The sequence below is a fragment of the Dendrobates tinctorius genome, unplaced genomic scaffold (assembly GCF_039654945.1).
Source record: "Dendrobates tinctorius isolate UK_male_01 unplaced genomic scaffold, ASM3965494v1 ptg000086l, whole genome shotgun sequence".
NCBI lineage: Eukaryota > Metazoa > Chordata > Amphibia > Anura > Dendrobatidae > Dendrobates > Dendrobates tinctorius.
This window is the reverse complement of record NW_027361754.1, coordinates 69875400-69895065: the sequence shown is the minus strand read 5'-3', so window position 1 is coordinate 69895065 and position 19666 is coordinate 69875400. Positions and strand designations below refer to the sequence as shown.

The 19666-nt window shown below is 42.6% G+C and overlaps 1 protein-coding gene across 1 annotated transcript in view; it reads left to right on the top strand.

Annotated features, from left to right (window-relative positions):
* The window catches only part of LOC141097995 (arylacetamide deacetylase-like 4), a 38500-nt gene that overhangs the window by 4903 nt on the left and 13931 nt on the right, over positions 1-19666 (top strand). Inside the window, exon 2 of the mRNA XM_073585570.1 lies at positions 17136-17358. Coding sequence (XP_073441671.1) covers positions 17136-17358 — 223 coding nt within the window. The remainder of the gene's footprint in view (positions 1-17135; positions 17359-19666) is intronic.

The following is a 19666-nucleotide window of genomic DNA, read 5'->3' as shown; positions in this document are numbered from 1 at the left end:
AGGCAGACACAGACGCTCTCAGGCTCAGTATGGATTACAACACAATATAAAAAGCCGTAAAACGGTAATGGATCTGGAGCGTACAGCTGTATACAGTGTAGGGGTCATTGTCAATCTCATTATTTATTTCCAGAGTCAGAAACAGACTCTCACTTGGTCAGTTTGGATTAGACCAGAATATAAAAAGCAGTAAATGGGTAATGTATCACAAGCGTAGAACTGTATACAGTGTTGGGGTAATTTTTAAATCTACATATAAATAGCAGGAGTAACACACAGACTGTCACACACTCAGGATGGATCACACCACAATATAAAAAGAAGATCCGCAAGAAATAATCACATGTGGGCCAATGTTCCAGGTGTCAATGACACACTTTGATCGGTGGGTGGAGGTGGACTTTCTGGCAGAAAGGGTACAGCATCACCAGATACCAGGTATATATAGCATAGTTTAAACATTAAAAATGTACGTCTATATATCAGGAGTAGTGTTGAGCCACCCCGCTAGTGTTCGAATTTGGTTCGGTTCGTCGAACAGGAGGCAAGTTCGTCGAATGTTCGTCGAATGCTCGAGGAACACCGTCGAACCCCATTGAAAACAATGGCAGGCAAACACAAACATATACAAACACATACAAAACATCCTAAAAGGTGTCCCAAAGCAGACAAAATGCTCAGAAGACACAAATAACATATGGAAAAGGGCAACTGCATTTAGATAAGAGGTGGAGTAAAAGGAGGAGGAGGAGACACAGATATAGGCATGTCATGCCCTTATAAAGTCAAGAAAGGCTGGAATAAAAATCTACAATACAAAAAAAATTCTAAAATTCTAAAATCGAAGACGATCATATACCGTCGGACTTCCCACCATAAATTATGCCAACTGCCGATCGGGCAGCATTATTCCCACGACCCTCCGAACAGCGTCCATGAAGGCACAGTGTTTGGTTTATGGGGGCAGTATGGTTGCAAAGCTGAACCTTAAAGGAATGTCCAGAAGGGCACCACCACAAGGAGTGGAGCCTGCGGCTTAATTGGCTCCACACGGGCAACCTCAACCATGCCAGCTACGGAAAAGATGGACAGATTGCAAGCTTTGTCGATTCTGTGGGTGGTGGTGCATGGCCGTTTTTAGTTGTGCTAGCGATTTGTCAGCTTAATTCCATTAACGAACGAGACTCCGGCATGCCCCCGTGGTCCGCGTCCAGATTACTAGAGGGACACGCGAGGCTCTGGCACGCGAGATCGAGCAATAACAGGTCTGTCATGCCCTTACATGTCTAGGGCTGCACGCGCGCTACAATGAAAGGACCAGCATGTGTCGCTTATAGGTGCGGATAACCCACTGAACCCCGTTAGTGATGGGGATCTGGGATTCCAATTCTTCCCCGCGAACGAGGATTTCCCAGTAAGTGCAGGTCAACCAGAATTCTGGAATTAGGCCTTACCGGCATTCCAGAACGAATGTGCAAAAATTAAGTATCCAAACAACGGGTGCTGTAGCTTGCTTAACAGCTGGGCTTCTCTGCTGAGTAGTACACAGTTCTTACATAAACAGGTGGCATAGCTTGGTTCACGGGTGGGCAACTCTGCTGAGTAGCAGACAGTGCTTACATAAACAGGCGGCATAGCTAGGTTCCCGGGTGGGCTCCTCTGCTGAGCAGTAGACACAGGTACTAGGCCCAAAGTATTGACTGGACTAAATGGAGTTAAAAAATGGTTCTTACATAAACAGATAGCACAGCTTGGTTCATGGGTGGGCTCCTCTGCTGAGTAGCAGACACAGATACTAGGCCCAAAGTATTAACTGGGCTAAATGCAGTCAAAAACTGGTTCTTTCATAAACAGGCGGCATAGCTAGTTTCACGGGTGGACTCCTCTGCTGAGTAGCAGATAGTGCTACAAGGCCCAAAAGGATTTCCGGGACAAGATGCGGTAAAAAATTATTAGAAATACACACGTGTAGCTCCTTGACAGGTGTACTACACCGCTGGCTACCAGACACAGCTACTATGCCATGAAACTGTCTATTAACATTGAAAACCATGATTAATGTGAAAATAAAGTTACGCTTTTGGTGAATGAACCGTTCTTGAATGGAACCTCGAACAGCCGAATTTTAAGCAAAGTGTTCGAGTTCGACGAACGGCTCGAACACCGCACAAAACAGCTCGAATTTGAACTTGGCAAACAATTTGACTCGAACACCGCTCATCTCTAATCAGGAGTAATACTCAGACGGTCTTAGGCCCAGTATGGATTTGACAAGATTGTAGAAAGTTGAGAAAGGGTACAGTATCACCAGATAACAGGTTTATATAGCATAGTTTAAACATTAAAAATCTCTGTGTATATTTCCGGAGTCCAACAAAGACACTCACAGCCTCAGTATGGATTAGACAAGAATCTAAAAAGTAGAAAAAGGGTAATGTATTCGAAGCGTACACCAGTATACACTGTTGGGGTATTTTTAAATTTTCATATATATTTCAGTCTCAGTAAGACAGTCCAGACTCTCCGCAAGAGGAAATGAGATGGATACAAGTACAGATGGAAAGTCGAGTGATTGCAGAAATTTTGGAATTACTAATCATGGGAAAAACTCCCGGGAGAATTCTCAGAGATGATGCTGACCCTCAATTACTTTGTCTGTGGAGACAGCGAAAACAGTTCTTTGTGAAGAAAGGGTTGCTGTATCGCAGTACCGTGGATCCCATCACCGTTACTCATCCCCATCAAATTGTGATCACAGGGAGAGATGTAGACATGGTCCTCACTGCCTATCATCTGTCAGGTAACTTTGGAGTGCAAAAGACTGAAGCCACAGGCCGGAGGCGATTCTATTGGATTGGCATGAGAGGACACATTTAAAAATGTGGGCAGGAATGTCACACGTCTGTGAGTAGGAAAACTGTGAAAGCTGATGATAAACCACCACTGCATCTCATTGTGAGTCGACGTCCATAACAAATGGAAGCCATTGATCATCTGAAGATAGAGCCCAGCAGGACAGGGCATAGCTACATCTTAGCCATCACCTATCAGTTCACCAAATTTGTAGTGGCAGTCCCAGTGAAGGATTCAGCAGCCCAGACTACACAGCGGTGGAGCACGGAGAGGTAAGTATTGCAAGTACTGGGGCCCTGAGCAAGCAGGGGGGGCCCACTTGTGGGCGGCAGTGCTGGCACAGGGCCCTCATAGTCCACCGGTGTGTCTGACGGTGGGTGTGCATTCCCACTGTCAGAGACACTTGATTGTACTATGAGGGACCCTGTGCCAGAGCCGTCATCCAAGAGTGGCCCACCCACCTGTCCAGCGCAACAGCACTCGCACTGGTGCGTGCGCCAGGTGGTGACCCCGGCCCTGGGGGGGGAGGCAGCCCAGTTAGGGAGGTTGAAAAAATGGCATATGTTGATGTTGGACGTTCAGCAGCTGCAAATGGAGGAATTGGAGTAGTCAGAGGAAGAGGAGGACAAAAGCGAGCCATTTTTCTGGCAACCTATTTGTCAGCAGGGGAAGGTGGGACAAAATCCTTTGAAATCCCTGCATGGTTCATTTTAATGAAGGTTAGATCATCAACATTTTGGGTCGACAGATGGGTCCTTTTTTCTGTCAGGATTGATCCAGCAGCACTGAGGACTCTTTCGGATAGCACACTAGCAGCAGGGCGAGCGAGCTCCTGTAAGGCATATTGTGCCAATTCAGGCCAGGTGTCCAGTTTACAGGCCCAATAGTCAAAGGGGAATGACCTGTGAGGGAGAACATCGATATGGGAGAAGTAGTTTGTAACCATAGTTGACAACTGCTGTCTCCTGTCACTTTCAATCGATGCAGTATTACCAGTCGTGTGAACGGTACTTGAAAAATCAGTCCACAACATGGTCATGAAACCCCTGTCTACAACACCATTTCGAATGTGTGCACCACAAACACCTCTTCCATGTTGCCCCCTACGGCTCGTGTGAGAACCATCACCGCTGCTGTGTGCTGGGAATGCCTCAAACAAACGGTTTACCAGAGTTGCTTGTTTGTTAGCCAATATTAACTCTAGGTTCTCCTGTGGCATGATGTTTTGGAATTTGCCTTTATAGTGTGGATCCAGGATGCTGGCCAACCAGTAGTCGTCATCGTTCATCATTTTGGCAATGCGGGGGTCCCTTTTTAGGATCAGCAAGGCATAATCACACATGTGGGCCAATGTTCCAGGTGTCAATGATGCACTGCGAGTGCTGGGTGGAGGAGCACTTTGTGGCAAATCCACATCCCTTCAGTCACGCACAAACCCTGTACTTGACCTTGCCAGGCCAACATTTTTTCTTGCCCCCTGAGAAGCATCTTCCTCCCCTAAATAATCATCCCCATCATCCTCCTCCTCCTCCTCTTCTTCCTCCACCTCGTCCAGGAGAGTTCCCTGAGCAGACAATGGCTGACTGTCATCAAGGCTTCCCTCCTCCTCTTCCTCTTCAGCTGCAGACGCCTGCTACTTAATGTGCGTCAAAGTTTGCATGAGGAGACGCATAAGTGGGATGCTAATGCTTATGATGGCGTCGTCTGCGCTTACCAGCCGTGTGCATTCCTCAAAACACTGAAGGACTTTACAGAGGTCTTTCAGCTTCGACCACTGCACACCAGACAACTCCATGTCTGCCCTCAAACTGCCTGGCCGTGTATCCTCCCACAAATGCATTACAGCCTGCCTCTGTTCGCACAGCCACACAACCATGTGCAGGGTGGAGTTCCACCTTGTTGCAACGTCGATAATTAGGCGGTGCTTGGGAAGGTGGAGCAATCGCTGCAGCTTTTGCATATGACTGGAGTGTACGGACGACCGGCGGATGTGCGAGCACAGTCTTCGCACCTTATGGATTAGGGCTGTTAACTCCGGATAATTATTGAGGAAGCACTGCACCACCAGGCTCAAGGTGTGAGCCAGGCAAGGTATGTGTCTGAGTTTTCAAAGGGCTATGGCTGCCACAAAATTCCAGCCGTTATCACTAACTACCTTGCCTGCCTCAAGATGTAGACTGCCCAGCCATGACTCAGTTTGTCGCATGGACAATGCGGTCTTTCACGTGCAGGTGGAGGGTTGGGATGGCTTTACGAGAAAAGAAGTGCCGACTGGGTAGGTCATAGCATGGTACTGCGTAGGCCATGAGCTCACGGAAAGCTTCCCTTTCAACCAACCGGTAGGGCATCATCTCTAGCGAGATTAGATTGGCAATGTGGGCATTCAAACACAGTGTACGCGGATGAGAGGATGAGTACTTTCTTGTCCTACTCAGAGTCTCTGGTAGGGTGAGCTCGACTTGAGAGCTGCATATGGTGGAACTAACGGTGGATATGGCGGACTGAGAGAGGGTTGGTGATGGTGATGGTGTTGGTGGTCTTGCTGATGGCCTAGATTCAGTCTTTCGTAGCAATAACATTGTGATTCCCTGACTGCTTTGGCCTTGCGACGACACCTCAACATTTGCTGCTGGTGGTGTGCTAACCGGTGGGCTTACAGTGGGGGAAGCGATGTAGCATTGCTGACTACCTTCATTCGGAGCAGGTGCACATGTGGTATGTGAGGTTTGGTAGTCCGTCCACGCTTGCAAGTGCATGGTGGTTAAATGTCTAAGCATGCAACTGGCATTCAAATTTCTCCCGTTTTTTTCCCTCGGCTAAAGGTCTTTGCGCACTTCTTACAGATAACCTTTGCCTGATCATTAGGATTTTGTTCAAAAAAGTGCCACACTGCACTCTTCCTACTATGGAAGACATTTTGAGGCCTTGCACGCTGTGCTAATTTGACCGTCTGGCCAAGCTGTCCTGCAACTCTTTTGGTTTTTGTAACCCATTTTTGGACTGCTACGGGCTTGCCAGCTAACAGCTGTTGCGATGTTGATGCCTGCTGCTGATCCTCCTCCTCTTCTGAGCTATTGGCAGCGGCACCCTCTTCCCCCCAATGGATGCCAATCTGGGTCAACAACTGGGTCATCCATCACCTCCTCTTCAATTTCATGTGCACCTTCCTCTGTGTCACCGTGTAAGGTGGTATAGTATGCGGGAAGGGGCACCTGAGTTTCATCAGGGTCAGATTCTGACTCAGTACACTGCGAGGACAATGTAGTGCTCTGAGTGACTGTACCAGCAGAAAAATCTAACAGTGGCTGTGCATCAGTGCACTCCATGTCCGATTCATCTTTGACTGGGGAATTCACGATTTGACTTGATAACCCAGGCATGGTATGTGAAAAGAGCTCCATGGAGTAATCTGTAGTGTGGCCTGCCGCATCCTTCACTTTTGGTAGGGGTGAAGGACACAAGGAAAGGTGTTGTTCCTGACCAGGAGCCTCCACTGACGACTCAGTGCTTTTATTTTTTTTGAAACTTCATAAGAGGAGGCGATAGAGCTGGAGGCTGTGTCAGCAATGTAAGCCAAAACTTGATCCTAAAGCTCTGGCTTTAAAAGCGGTTTACCTGCTCCCAGAAAAGGGAGCCTTCGAGGCCTTGTGGAGCCAGATGATGATGCAGGCTCAACACCTCCTGCCTTAGGTGCTATTGTGCTTTTGCCACTACCAGCAGATACACCACCACCACCACCATCAGTACCAGCTGGCAACCCCCGCCCACATTCACGGCCTCTTCCACCATACTTCCTCATTTTTGAGAAAATGTACCCAAAGTACCACCAGCTATATGGTACTGTAAAACAAGGTACAAGGTGTATATAGTATTGGGGAGAATTTGAATCTCCCTAGAGATTTTAGGAGGCTGACAATGATGCTCTCAGTCCAAGTATGGCAGCAGGCAGCCTAATAAGCAGGACTGCTGCACACAAAAGTGTGGAAAAATGAACGCTTGGTAACTGTGCAGAAAAGAGGAAGAAAAGTATTTTTTGCTTTTAAAAAAGCAGTTTGCACAGCAGTGTGCAAACAGCAATGCAGCTATCAGGGAGCCTTATTAGGCAGCCTAATAACCAACAGAGCTGATGCACAAAAATAGAGCCTCCCCTGTCACTGCACACAAACTGTTGTGTTGTACAGTGAAAATTGCTACCAGCAGAAGCAGTTTTTTTGCTCTTCTTCCCTGCCTAATGCTCTCCCTTATTAAGAATCAGCAGCAGCAACCTCTCCCTATGCTAAGATCGGCAGAAGTAAGATGGCGGTCGGCGTGCATGCCCTTTTATAGCCCCTGTGACGCCATACAAAGCAAGTCAATCACTTGCATGCCCTTCTAAAAGATGGTGGTGACTGCTGCCCATGTCATCGCGTTGCCCACAGTGTGCGTCCTCCATCATTGGCTGAAAAAGGGCGCTGGAAGCATCATTTGAAACGCGACTTTGGCGCTCTGGTCGCCGACCTCATGGCCGACCTCACGCTATGGTCGGGTTTCGTTTCATGAAACCCGACTTTAGCGACTTATGAATTTGACCGACCCGTTTCGCTCAACTCTAATTACAAGTGCTGGGATTAGAACAGAGATTAGTGTGATTATAAGCACCGTTTATCGTTCATCTCAGGGTAGTCAGTTTGGGGGATGGATATATCAGAGCTGACAGTGCTGTGAAAGAAAAGCTGCAGATGCACAAGTGACTGTAATGGGACAAAGCTCCGCTGTAATATAATACACGCCACACTGCCTGCCGTGAAATGAAAAGTGTATGTAATCACACTCATCTCTGCTCTATTCCCCTCATTTTGTAACCACACAGCTCTGCAGGGAGGTCAGTGGGAAGTGCAGACTGTCTGTCATTACATGTTTTACACTGGTTAAAGTCAGTTCTAAACTATTGCGGGGGTGATCTTTTTTTCCCTTTCATGATGCTGCCTACTTTTGATTGGTCAACCTTTTAGAGGGGAAGAAGTACATGCTTTTCTTGGATAATGCTCATACCTATTATTTTGTGAAGCTGTCCATAAGTGTAATTTTATAGATTTATTGGTCCATATAAAATTGAAAAGATATGTCTGATTTCAATCAGAGTCTCAGATAAAACCAGTGCAAGTCTATGCATCAGGCCACATTCACGCATTTATTATTTTACATCTGTATTTTTAAATATACAAAAATTTAGCTGGAGTTTAAGTTGGTGTACATGTAGCACATAAACGCATGTTCACATTGGCCATTAAACAGAAAAAACCCACAACAAAATGAGCATAAACCCTGCTGTAACTAAGTCAAAAGCAAAAATGTATTTAAATAACATAGGGTTCTTATTAAACACTGTTTTTGACAAAAAAAAAGCCATCCCACCAGCGACAAGGTGACCCTATTTGGGACGGTCCTGCACTGTCTAATATCAAAACCTTAGCATTTGTCAGATGTGACTTCAGTGTTATAATGGTAGACAAACGACAGGTTCCCTAACTCTGGGTACTTCAGACTTGACCACTTCAGCTCAATTTTTGCATTTTTTCTTTGTATTTTGTGCAACTTATACTGTGGCCTCCCTTCATTGAGCTGGACATTACATTTAAAAAGCTTCCCAAGGCTGAGGTGCCCAAAATTCGGGACCCAGTGCTTTGTCTGCCCTTGTTCACACTGAAGTCATATCTGGTAAGGTTTTAATATTAAACCGTGTAGGACTGTCCCGAATATGGTCACCTTGCTGCTGGTGGGATGGCTTTTATGCTTTGTTTTTTCATCAAAAACTGTTTACTGAGAACCCTATGTTGTTTAAATGTACTTTTGCTTTTCACTTATTTATTTACAGCAGGTTTTATGTTCATTTTGCTTGTAAGTTTCATCAGTTTTTTTGTAAGCCAAAACCAGGAGTGGGTGATAAATCCAGAAGTGGTGACGTGTTTCTATTATACTTTTCCTCTGATTGTTCCACTCCTGATTTTGGCTTACACATACTGATGTAAAATGCTGAGCAAAGACTGAATGTGTGAATGTGGGCTTAGTAATAAAAACGGACAGCACTCAAATGTCATCCATGTGCCGTCCAATTTTCATGGATTATTTGATAAGAGAAACTTGAAAAACCTCTTTTTTTTTTATATATTCTTTATTTAGAAAATTTCAATAATATAACAGGAAAGGAAAATTCTTTTTTCCAGAAATAGTAAAAGAAAGAATGAGATTACAAAAACAAAAAATCGTAATAAACCACAACGATAACATTACAAGGCTGCGGATTTGCAAATGAAAAGGGTTGTAAGAAGAGTTTAAAAGACAAGGGGCAGTGGTGGGGAGGGACACGGGAAGGAAAGGGGGAGGGTAAGGAGTCAGAAAATCCTGCTTAAAATATAGAGGTTAGCTAAGCGATTTGGGAGATCAAGCTCAAATCAAGGCATGAACATTGCAGAACTATATGTAAAGTAAAGAAAAAAAAAAAGAATAACAAAAGAAATTTGTAGAGGGACAAATTAAGGATTACCAGTTGTGCTTATTTGGTGATTCTCTGAGGCGTTCAACCAGGTTACCCATGCGTTTACAGTCTTTAAGTTTTTAGATCCTGAAAGTCTAATTTTCTCGTATATACCGATTTGGTTGGATTCTTTTATCCATTCTTTGCAGGTAGGGGTCTCTACATCTTTCCAGTGTCTTGCGATAGTTATTTTAGCTGCGTTGAGCAGGTGAGGTATGAGTGAGCCTTTTTTAAAGTGTAAATTTGAAGGATCCAGATTGAATAGAATGAAATTTGACGTTAATGGGATGTCTATGTTTAAGGTTTTCTTTATATGCTCTCTAACTCTCTCCCAAAAACTTTTAAATTTTGTGCATTCCAGTCAAATGTTAGATGGAGAACCCTTCTCTCTGGTGCATCTCCATCAAAGAGGGGAGATTGAGCTATTTTATTCAATATGTCAGGTGTTTTATACCATCTTGATATAATTTTATAATTAAGTTCTTGGAATCTCACTGAAGATGTTAGGAAGTGGATGTTTTTGAAGACTATGAATATCTTCTGGGAGAAATGTTGTGTTTAGTTCTAATTCCAATTTTTAATGAAATCTGGGATCTCCTGTGTTTGGGTTAGGTTTTTATTTATTTTGGCTATCATTTTTCCCTTTCCTTTTGTGTTCATAATTAGTTTAAGAATTGGCGGATCAGGTGCTGAGGTAGAAATGTCTGGGAGATAAAGATTTATTACTTCCTGTAGCGTTTGAATTTCCTCATCTTTCAAGTGAAGGTTTGCAGTGAGTGAGCTGATCTTCTTCTTGCTCATACATCTGTTTTTATGCACCAATGAGTAAATCGGTATGTTTCTGAAGGCAATGGAGAGCCTGATTTTCCTCTTAAGGGATCTATATTTATTAGGGATCAAATGCAAGATAGGAGTGGCTTTGCATATATTTGGAATAAGATTCATTTTTTTTTTGTATTGTGACATAATCTGAGGGTAGTCATAGTGTACGGGTTCGTGATCTTATTGTATTTAAATCTATTAAATGGGGTGGGCCATAGGTAGTGTGCAAAACCCTCATGAAGATCATTCAACTCAAGTGGAACCCAAAGTTTTGTGGGACAAGGGGATTGCAGCTCAATCACTCTTGATATGTGGGTTGATAATCTATGTCTTTCAAAATCAGGGAGACCTAAGCCTCCTCTACATCTTGATTTTACCAAGGTTTTATGGTTTATCCTATGGTTTTTATCTGCCCATATAAATTTTAAAATTATAGTTTTGAGTTTTTGAAAAAATTGTTGAGGAATGTCTATTGGGAGGGTTTGGAGAAGGTATAGGACTTTGGGGAGAATTATCATTTTTATAAGGTTGGCTCTACCGAACCATGAAACCGGGACATCTCTCCAATTTGATAAGGCAGACTCGACTAAATGAAACAATGGTTTGAAGTTTAAATTGAAAAGGCGTGAAGGAGAGCAGCTAAGTTTGGTTCCCAAATATGGAATGAATGAGCATTCTTTAAATGACGAGAGTGATGCTAAATTACTTCTGTTTTCAGGAGATAAAGAAATATGCATGATATTGGACTTGGTGAAGTTTATTTTGAAGTTGGAGATAGAGTTAAAGAAGCGCAACTCATTGAGTAAAACCTGAATAGAGTTGTCAGGATCCACTAAAAAGAAAAGTATGTCACCTGCGTATGCTGCACATTTGTGTTCAACTGTGCCGATTTTCAATCCTTTGATCTTAGGGGATTCTCGTATTTTCTGCAATAATGTCTCCAATGAGAGAATAAACAAAAGGGATGATAGGGGGCAACCTTGCCTTGTGCCGTTTTTGATGTCAAAGCTGGCGGATAGTGTGTTATTAATTTTAATTTTCACAGAGGGTGCTGTGTATAGGGTAAATATTTTATGTATAAAATTTAGAGGGAAGCCAAATTTTGCAAGCGCTTGTTCCATGAAATACCAATCAACGCGATCGAAAGCTTTCTCTGCGTCTGTGGAGAGAATCAACATTTGTATATTGTGTTGTTTTGCTAGATGAATCGCGTTGATTGCCCTCATGACATTATCCTTGGCTTCTCTTCCTTTGACAAAGCCAAGTTGTTCTGGGTTTTTCAGATCTGGAAGAAGTTTTTGTATTCTGTTTGCTAATATTTTGGCGTATAATTTTGCATAATTATTAATGAGTGAAATTGACCTGTAACTACCACAAGAGATGGGGTCTTTTCCCTCTTTTGGAATGAGGCTGATGTGGGCTACTAGAGACTCTTTTTTGAAATTGTTGGATTTACTAATATGATTAAAGTAATCTATCAAATGTTGGGATAATTCAGGCTTAAAATATTTGTAGTATTCAATCGAAAAACCGTCTGGACCTGGACTTTTTCCACCTGGAGATCGGTTTATCGCCTCTTCCACTTGTTCTTTAGTTATGGGACTATCTAAAAAATTAGATTGAAGGTCCGTGATTTGGGGAAGGGATAGGTCTTTTAAGAAATTTTGTGTTTTAACAGTCTTATCTATGGCAGAGCAATAATTGGGTTTTAAATTGTATAGATTTGAGTACAAATCTGAGAGGGCCTTGGCAATATCTTCTGTTTTATAAAGTAGCTGATCTTTATTATTCTTTATTTTAAGTATGTGCGTGGAGTTAATTTGTTTCTTAATTACATTTGCTAGATATTTGCCACATTTATTTGCAGATGAATATGCTCTGAACCGAGAATATGATAAAAAAATTTCAAATTTTTGATTTAGGAGGGCCTTTAGTTCATCTCTTAAGTTACAGAGGTCTTTCTCTAGAGAGGGAAGCTGTGTTAGTTTGTGTGAAGCCTCTAGTTTTTTTTTATCTGAGAGAGTTTCAGTAGTATTTCCTTTTCTTTTTTTGTTCTGGAACCCAATTCAATAAGGATTCCCCTAAGAACAGCTTTATGAGCCTCCCAGATGTTGGAGTCGCATTTGTCATGAGGGCGGTTTTCTTTGAAGAAATTCTTTATGCATGTGGCTATATATTCTTGTGTGATTTTGTTCTTAAGTAGATTATTATTTAGCTTCCAGTTTAATGACCCTCTTTTATGTGGATCTATGGCTGTTTTGAGAAATAATGGGGCATGATCTGAAAGAAGAATTGTGTCATAAGAATTTTTTTGTATGGTATTCAATAGATGATGGGGAGGAACAGATAATCAATTCTTGAATATTTGTTATGAACTGAGGAGAAAAACGAATAATCTTTTGTGGAGGGATGTATTGTTCTTCAAGCATCTATCAAGAGCCTGTTATTTAATAGTTTTTTTTATGTATCTGATTGTTTTTGCAGGAACTGTAGAGTGACCGTTTGAGGTGTCTAAAGAGGGGTGTAGAGGTACATTAAAATCACCTCCTAAAATTATTTGACCTTCTGCAAAATTACCTAAAATATCAATAATCTTCTTAAAGAATGGGCAATGATTGCTATTGGGGGCATATATGTTGACCAAGGTAAATAATTCATTGTAAATTGTGCACTTTAATAGTATATATCTTCCGTCTGTGTCATATATAGCATTCTTAAGTGTGAAGGGAATTCTCTTGTTTATAATTATGGATACTCCTTTATTTTTTTTATCGGGGAATTGGCATTGAATCATTTGATAAAAATTTTATTCTTAGTGATAGGTTTAGAGGTTTGCTTAAAATGAGTTTCCTGACGAAAAACGACGTCCATCTTATTTTTTCCTAGATAGCTCAGAATTTGCGACCTTTTTTTCGGGATGTTCATACTTCTTACGTTGAAGGTAGCAATATTTAAATCAACCATTAAAGTTTAATGGGGGCGTACTACTAAGTAGTTTCTTTTTTAGCAGGACTTGGGGATGGGGCAGGGTTATATGGGGTTAAAGTAAACAATGGAGGTTTATTACAGAACATGAGCAACATGCTCGTGAATCTCAGAAAGAACCTGAGAAGGTTTTGCAGCTGGTTAGGATGTAGGCAACAATGCGAGCCCAACCAGGTATAGATGCAAAAGGGTGGTGTCTAGGCCTGTGGGGGCGTGGACCTAGATATGACAAAACCCTCAGTTGATTTGAAAGTGTATGAGAATAAGTATAATTGCAGGTGAACAGACTCCCGGTGAGTCTTATTTGAACAGGTAATACCATAAACACAGTGCAGCATTTTACAATCCAAGGATGTAACTAAAAATAGTCAACTTAAACTATAATGCTAAATATGCTAAATGCATACAACATGCCCAGACTTCTCCTGTACCCCCTCCCCTCCGTGCGGGAGAGGGAGGAGGAAGAGGAGAGAGGAGAGAGGGAAGAAATGCCATGAATATACTAGAAATATATCAAACAGCAAATAACAACCTCAAAAGTAATTAGTGTCAGATTTGTAAAAAGAGAAAAACAGATGAGAAAGAGAAAAAATTGGCGAACATGTCAGCTGCTAAATGTCTCAGCAGAAGTGTAGAGCCACACACCAGTTTAAATTGACAACATCAGCCGACCTCCTCTTCCCCTTCCATATCCTTGTTGGGGGTTTTCTTGAGATCCTCATTCAATCTTCTCTTTTTCTTTGACTTGGAAGGGGTTGCTGTGGACCATTTTTCAATTCTTGGAAGAGGTGGTAGATTAAGAAAAACTTCCGCTGTGGCCCAGTCCGGGACATGAAGATTCGTCAGGTCTAGTTTTTGGAGGACAAATGGCAGGTCATCTGGGGTTCTGACAATCAAAGTTTTGTTGTTCAGGGGAATTGCCAAGCCAAATGGGAAAAGCCATCTATAAGCAATGCCTTTGTCTCTCACCACTCTTGTTAAGGGCTGAAGCTGTCTTCTCAGATTCAGGGATAGCTTTGTAAGGTCTTTTTGGTATATCTCCTCTTTTGTTCTGAAGCTTTGAAAACAACATAAGATGTCTATTGGTCTGTCCGGTCCAGAAGGCTTTGGTCTATAGACTCTATGGGCTCTTTCTATTCCTAGGTCATTGTCGTCATTTTTTCCAATGATGTTGTTGAAAATTGTAGACAACGTAGTGTATATGCCTTTGTCTAGGATATTCTCCGGAAGCCCTCTAACTCTCAAATTATTCCGCCTCGACCTGTTTTCCAGGTCATCAAGGTGAATTCTCTGCAGAAATTGTTCTTTTTGGTTCTCTATTAAGATTTCTGTGACTCTTGTGGCGTGCGTTATAATCTGATCAGAGCTGGTCTCTAAATGCTGTACTCTGTCGTGAACAGTCTTAACATCATTTCTGAGATTTGCTATCTCTTCCTTTACCGCTTGGGTGAGATCTTTAAATAGGTTTTTCATGTATTCAGCTGTGGGTAGGGTTTTAATATATTCCTTTATATCTGGATCATTTTGTATAGAATCCACATCTTCATCGCTATCTGACCAATGATTGGTTAGGCCGGTTTCACATTTGCGTTAAAGTCCGCAGCGTCAGCCTGCGCACGGCTGCCGCTAAGCCCCGCCCCATGCCGCGCCTCTGCCGGTAGCTTCGCCTCCAGGCGCATGACGCTGCATGCGTCCCCTATCTTTATCACTGAGGATGCAGGCCGTGCGCAGTATGCGTTTTGGCGGCGCCTGCATCCTTTTGACGGTGCGCCGACCAGCGCCAAACGCAACTTGTTGCAATTTGGTTGCGCTCGGCGCACCGTCAAAAGGACACAGGCGCCACCAAATGCATACTACGCACGGCCTGCATCCTCAGTGATAAAGATAGGGGACGTATGACGCATGCAGCATCATGCGCCCGGAGGCGGAGCTACAGGAGGAGGCACGGCAGGGGGCGGGGCTTAGCGGCGGCCGTTAACGCAAATGTGAAACCGGCCTTAGAAGTGGGCCAAACTTCAATTTGTGCGGGGCTCACTGAGATTTACTGCCCATAGGAGTTTCAGTGGGCAGACGTTTTTGAGCCTTGTCTTCATCTTGGGTTTTTTTAGTTGTCTTATGAGGCTTGCTTGGCTCATCAGTGTGAGTTTTAGTGGATCTTCCCATTTTGTGGTCTGATTTAATGTAACTACACCGGGAGAAGTGCTAAGTGATTAAATCATGTGAGCGAACTGGTGTTCTATATTAGATTTGTACAAAAAAAAACAAAAACCACACAGTGGTCAAGTGTGCTAATAGGTCTTGCAAATTGCATCAGAGGTGCAGTAAATGGCACTATGTTTAGATGAGACTTTATGAGAATGTTCATCTGTATGACTTCACAAGTTATTTTACTTTTCTTTTTCTTTCTTCTTTCGCTCAAAGATATAGAGTTAGGTTTGTGAGAATTTGCGTCTCAAAGTATGTAACAGTGGCTAGGGGTGCTTCTTAAGATGCAGGGGATTTTAATTGATGTTTTATTAGAAAGGTGCCTGCCTTGTGCTGTTGCTGTGAGGGGGTCCACCTAGGGATCATTTTCCAAGTATATTCAACTATTTTCCTCTCTTGTGAATCCTGTGAAAAGTCTGTAGCAGAAAATCTCTGATGTATAGTGAGCTGCTAATCTGTTTCACATACTTCTAGACAATATGAGCTGATCTGCCAGCTATAGTGCTGTGCAGCAAGGTGACACTGCTTCACTGTCTCCCCAAGCTCCCTGTTGGTTTTAGCTCCCCCTGAGCAGAGCAGCCCCTGGAAGCAGTAAGGTGGATGGCCCCCTGCAATCTGCAGCTGGCTGGATGCCAGGAGAAGCTCCAAGGCAGGCAGGAGATATGTGTGAGCTGATGGATGGGAATAAACAGCCAGTCTCAGGAGAAACAGAGTGGGTGGCCAGACACTGCCAGACCAGAGTGAATGGATCCCAGGCAATTGGTCAGGAGCAAACAGTCAAGCACAATTAGTTGGGGGACAGAGGGTGCACGTGGCACTGAATCCCAGGTAAGCCCTGTTTCACACATCCGTTTTTTGTGTCCGCCAAACGGATCCGTTTCCGTTTGCCGTTAATGGATGCTAACTGATCCGTTTGGATCCTTTTTTTACGGATCCGCGGTAGCCGCTAATGCAAGTCTATGGGAAAAAAAAACGGATCCGCCAAAAACATGGCGGATCCGTTTTATAACGGAAAACGACGGATTTGGACGGATTTAAAAAAACGGAAGTGTGATCCAGGCCTTAGACCCACCAGAGATTTCTCCCTCACCTCCTTAGCTTGTCTCCTGAGGATGAGTCACTTCTTACTTTTGGTGTGAGGATATTTCTTTGCTTGCACTCTCCAGCAGATCTCCAGGGATTAAAGTGCCCCTTTGTAAGCTGCAGTTCAAGCCAGATGAGTCTTGTTGAATCCACTTGCCTTTCTATTAGTAAGAATGCAGTTTCAACTAGTTAAATTAATTTCTTGGTGCAAATTCACTTGTTTTTCCTTGTCTAGGAGCAGAAGCTGTGGTGATGTGCTTCTGTCCTGTGTGCTGCCTAGGCCACGCCCCGAAAAACCTCTTTTTTACATACCAGAAATATTGATTAAACTCTGATGGTAAAAACTGACACTAACCAAACTCTGAGCTAAAATACTGATGAAATTTGGACTGTTTTGGTCCCAGCCCTCATTCACACAATTTATTTTAGATAGAAGAAAAACTGACCAAGTTTCATCAGGGTGTCATCAACTTTTTCTCTTATGTGAAAAAAAATGTCTCCATCTTCTTTTAGTTAACAGTTCCTGAAAATCGGACCACACTGGGATGGCATTCGAGTGTTGTCCGATTTTCCCACTGACACATAGACTTGCATTGTCTATTTTGATCTGATACTTGGATCAACATCGGACATGCTTTGACGATTTTCCACTTTTTTTTTCTTTTCCTTACAGGGGAAGATTCTTGATAAACTTGGAGTATGGAACGTTGCAGGACCTATTAGATTTCTAGGAAAAATATCAACACTTCAACTGAAGGAGGATCCAGAGATCTTCACAAAAGACCTACAATTGGGAGGAGTGCCAGTGAGGGTCTACCAGCCCCGATCTCCTTCAGCGGGTGGCAGAAAAGGAGTCATGTTCTTTCATGGAGGAGGATTCATATTGGGGAGTATTGGTAAGCGAATAATTCTCTGTGTTTTAAAGATTGATCCACTGTATGAAGGGATGTACAGGGTGGGCCATGTATATTGATAGACCTAAATAAAATGGGAATGGTTGGTGATATCAACTTCCTGTTTGTGGCACATTAGTATTTGGGAGGGGGAAAACTTTTCAAGATGGGTGGTGACCGTTGCGGCCATTTTGAAGTCAGCCATTTTGGATCCAACTTTATTTTTTCCAATGGGAAGAGGGTCATGTGACACATCAAACTTATTGAGAATTTCACAAGAAAAACAATGGTTTGCTTGGTTTTAACGTATCTTTATTCTTTCATGAGTTATTTACAAGTTTCTCTTTGGTTACAGCCATTGACATGTCGCGCTGAATTTGTCGAATGGGCAAAACAAAAATTGGAAAACGACCCATCAGTTTACACAGAACATTATGTTCAGTGTTGAGGCAAACTTTTTTGGGTGGGCCATTTATATGGATACACCTAAATAACATGGGAATGGTGACAGTTCTCTTGCGTAGGATGTCTTGCATTGAAATCTGCTGCAATGACCCGGGTACTGCGTTCACCAGACATCAACACAATTTCTATCCGCTCCTCACGTGTGTTCTGTGACATGTCAATGGCTGTAAACAAAGAGAAACTTGTAAATAACTCATGAAAGAATAGTTATGTTAAAACTGTGAAATTCTCAATAAGTTTGATGTATCACATGACCCTCTTCCCATTGGAAAAAATAAAGTTGGATCCAAAATGGCCAACTTCAAAATGGCTGCCATGGTCACCCACCCACCCATCTTGAAAAGTTCCCCCCATATACTAATGTGCCACAAACAGGAAGTTGATATCTCCAACCATTCCCATTTTATTTAGGTGTATTCATATACATGGTCCACCCTGTACTTACTTATTCATTTGTCTGATGGTTCATCCATTCAGCTGTATAATTGAATATGCACATGATGTCTTCTTGAGGTGTGACTGGAGCAAGTCTGTTTTGAAACCTGTCTAAAAAAATCACCCAGAAACACAAAAAAGAATGAACATATGTATTTTGATATAAAAAACGACTTTCTGCTCATATTTCAAGGCTTTTGAGCGTCTTTTAACTACTTCAGATTTCCTAAGACACCAACCGATTTAAAAGAAGTGACCTGAGCATCCTTCAGGCATTTTCCTCTTCCACACTTTATAATACATGTCAATCGGAAATCTCGCATTATGCCCCGGGCGTATTTTTAAAATTTTTGTCACTGTTTTTGCTTGAAGAACCACTAGCAGGTTCTTCATTGTTGAATGAACAAAAAATGTGTTGAAATCTGGATTTGGAATCCTAAGTGCTGGTCAGTTTGTGATGTGGAATTTCTCTGCAGCACGTGGATGAGATTTCATAACATCTTATCCATAATGCTGCCACTGTAGCACAAAACATATTTGGGTTTCTTCTTCTGTTTGGTTTTATGTTGGAATCAATCATAGAAAACCCCATCAGATATGTGCGTATAGAGATCCTGCTTCTAGATGACAATATCAGTTTTCACATTATGTTCGTCAGACACTATGTGCACTACTGTACAGGCCCTGTGCATGAACTATGACTCTAAAAATGTTAAATCCAGCCATACATATAGTTATTGGTTGATAACTTTTTCAACCAATAGATGTTTTTCCCAACTCCTCCATAAACATGTATGCTCTTACACACTGGTCTCAGCTTTCTCATCTTGAGGGAAGAGCTCCACCACTATCCCCTATACCTATAGCCACCACCATTTGTTGTGCTCCATGTCAGGTCTCACAAGTGCTCAGAAATTCCTCAATTACATCACCTCCCAAGGCCTTTCAGTGTTCTCATTGGACACACTCTGTCTCTAGAATTGAGACAGTAAAATGTCCAGTTGTTTGTTTGGAGTTTGCCACCATCCAAAGACATACTGATAGGGAATTTAGATTGTGAGCCCCATTGGGGACAGTGATGATAATGTGTGCAAACTGTAAAGCGCTGCGGAATATGTTAGCGCTATATAAAAATAAAGATTATTTATTATTTATTATTATTATCCTTTGTTGTCTGTTGCTTTCATCCTTGCAAACTCCTGCGATTTCTACAAACCCTCTAACATGCTGCTTAACTCTCAGCTTGTTACCTGATGAATAACCCATTTTTTGCTATAAGCATCACCCACTTTTATTAGAATCTGTTCGCATTATGTTGGATCCTGCTGTGGATTCTCCTACCTACACCTGAGTGCTTTTTCAGACCTGCCATTTTCCAGTTCTCTGTTTTCCTACATGTCTTGCCTCCCTT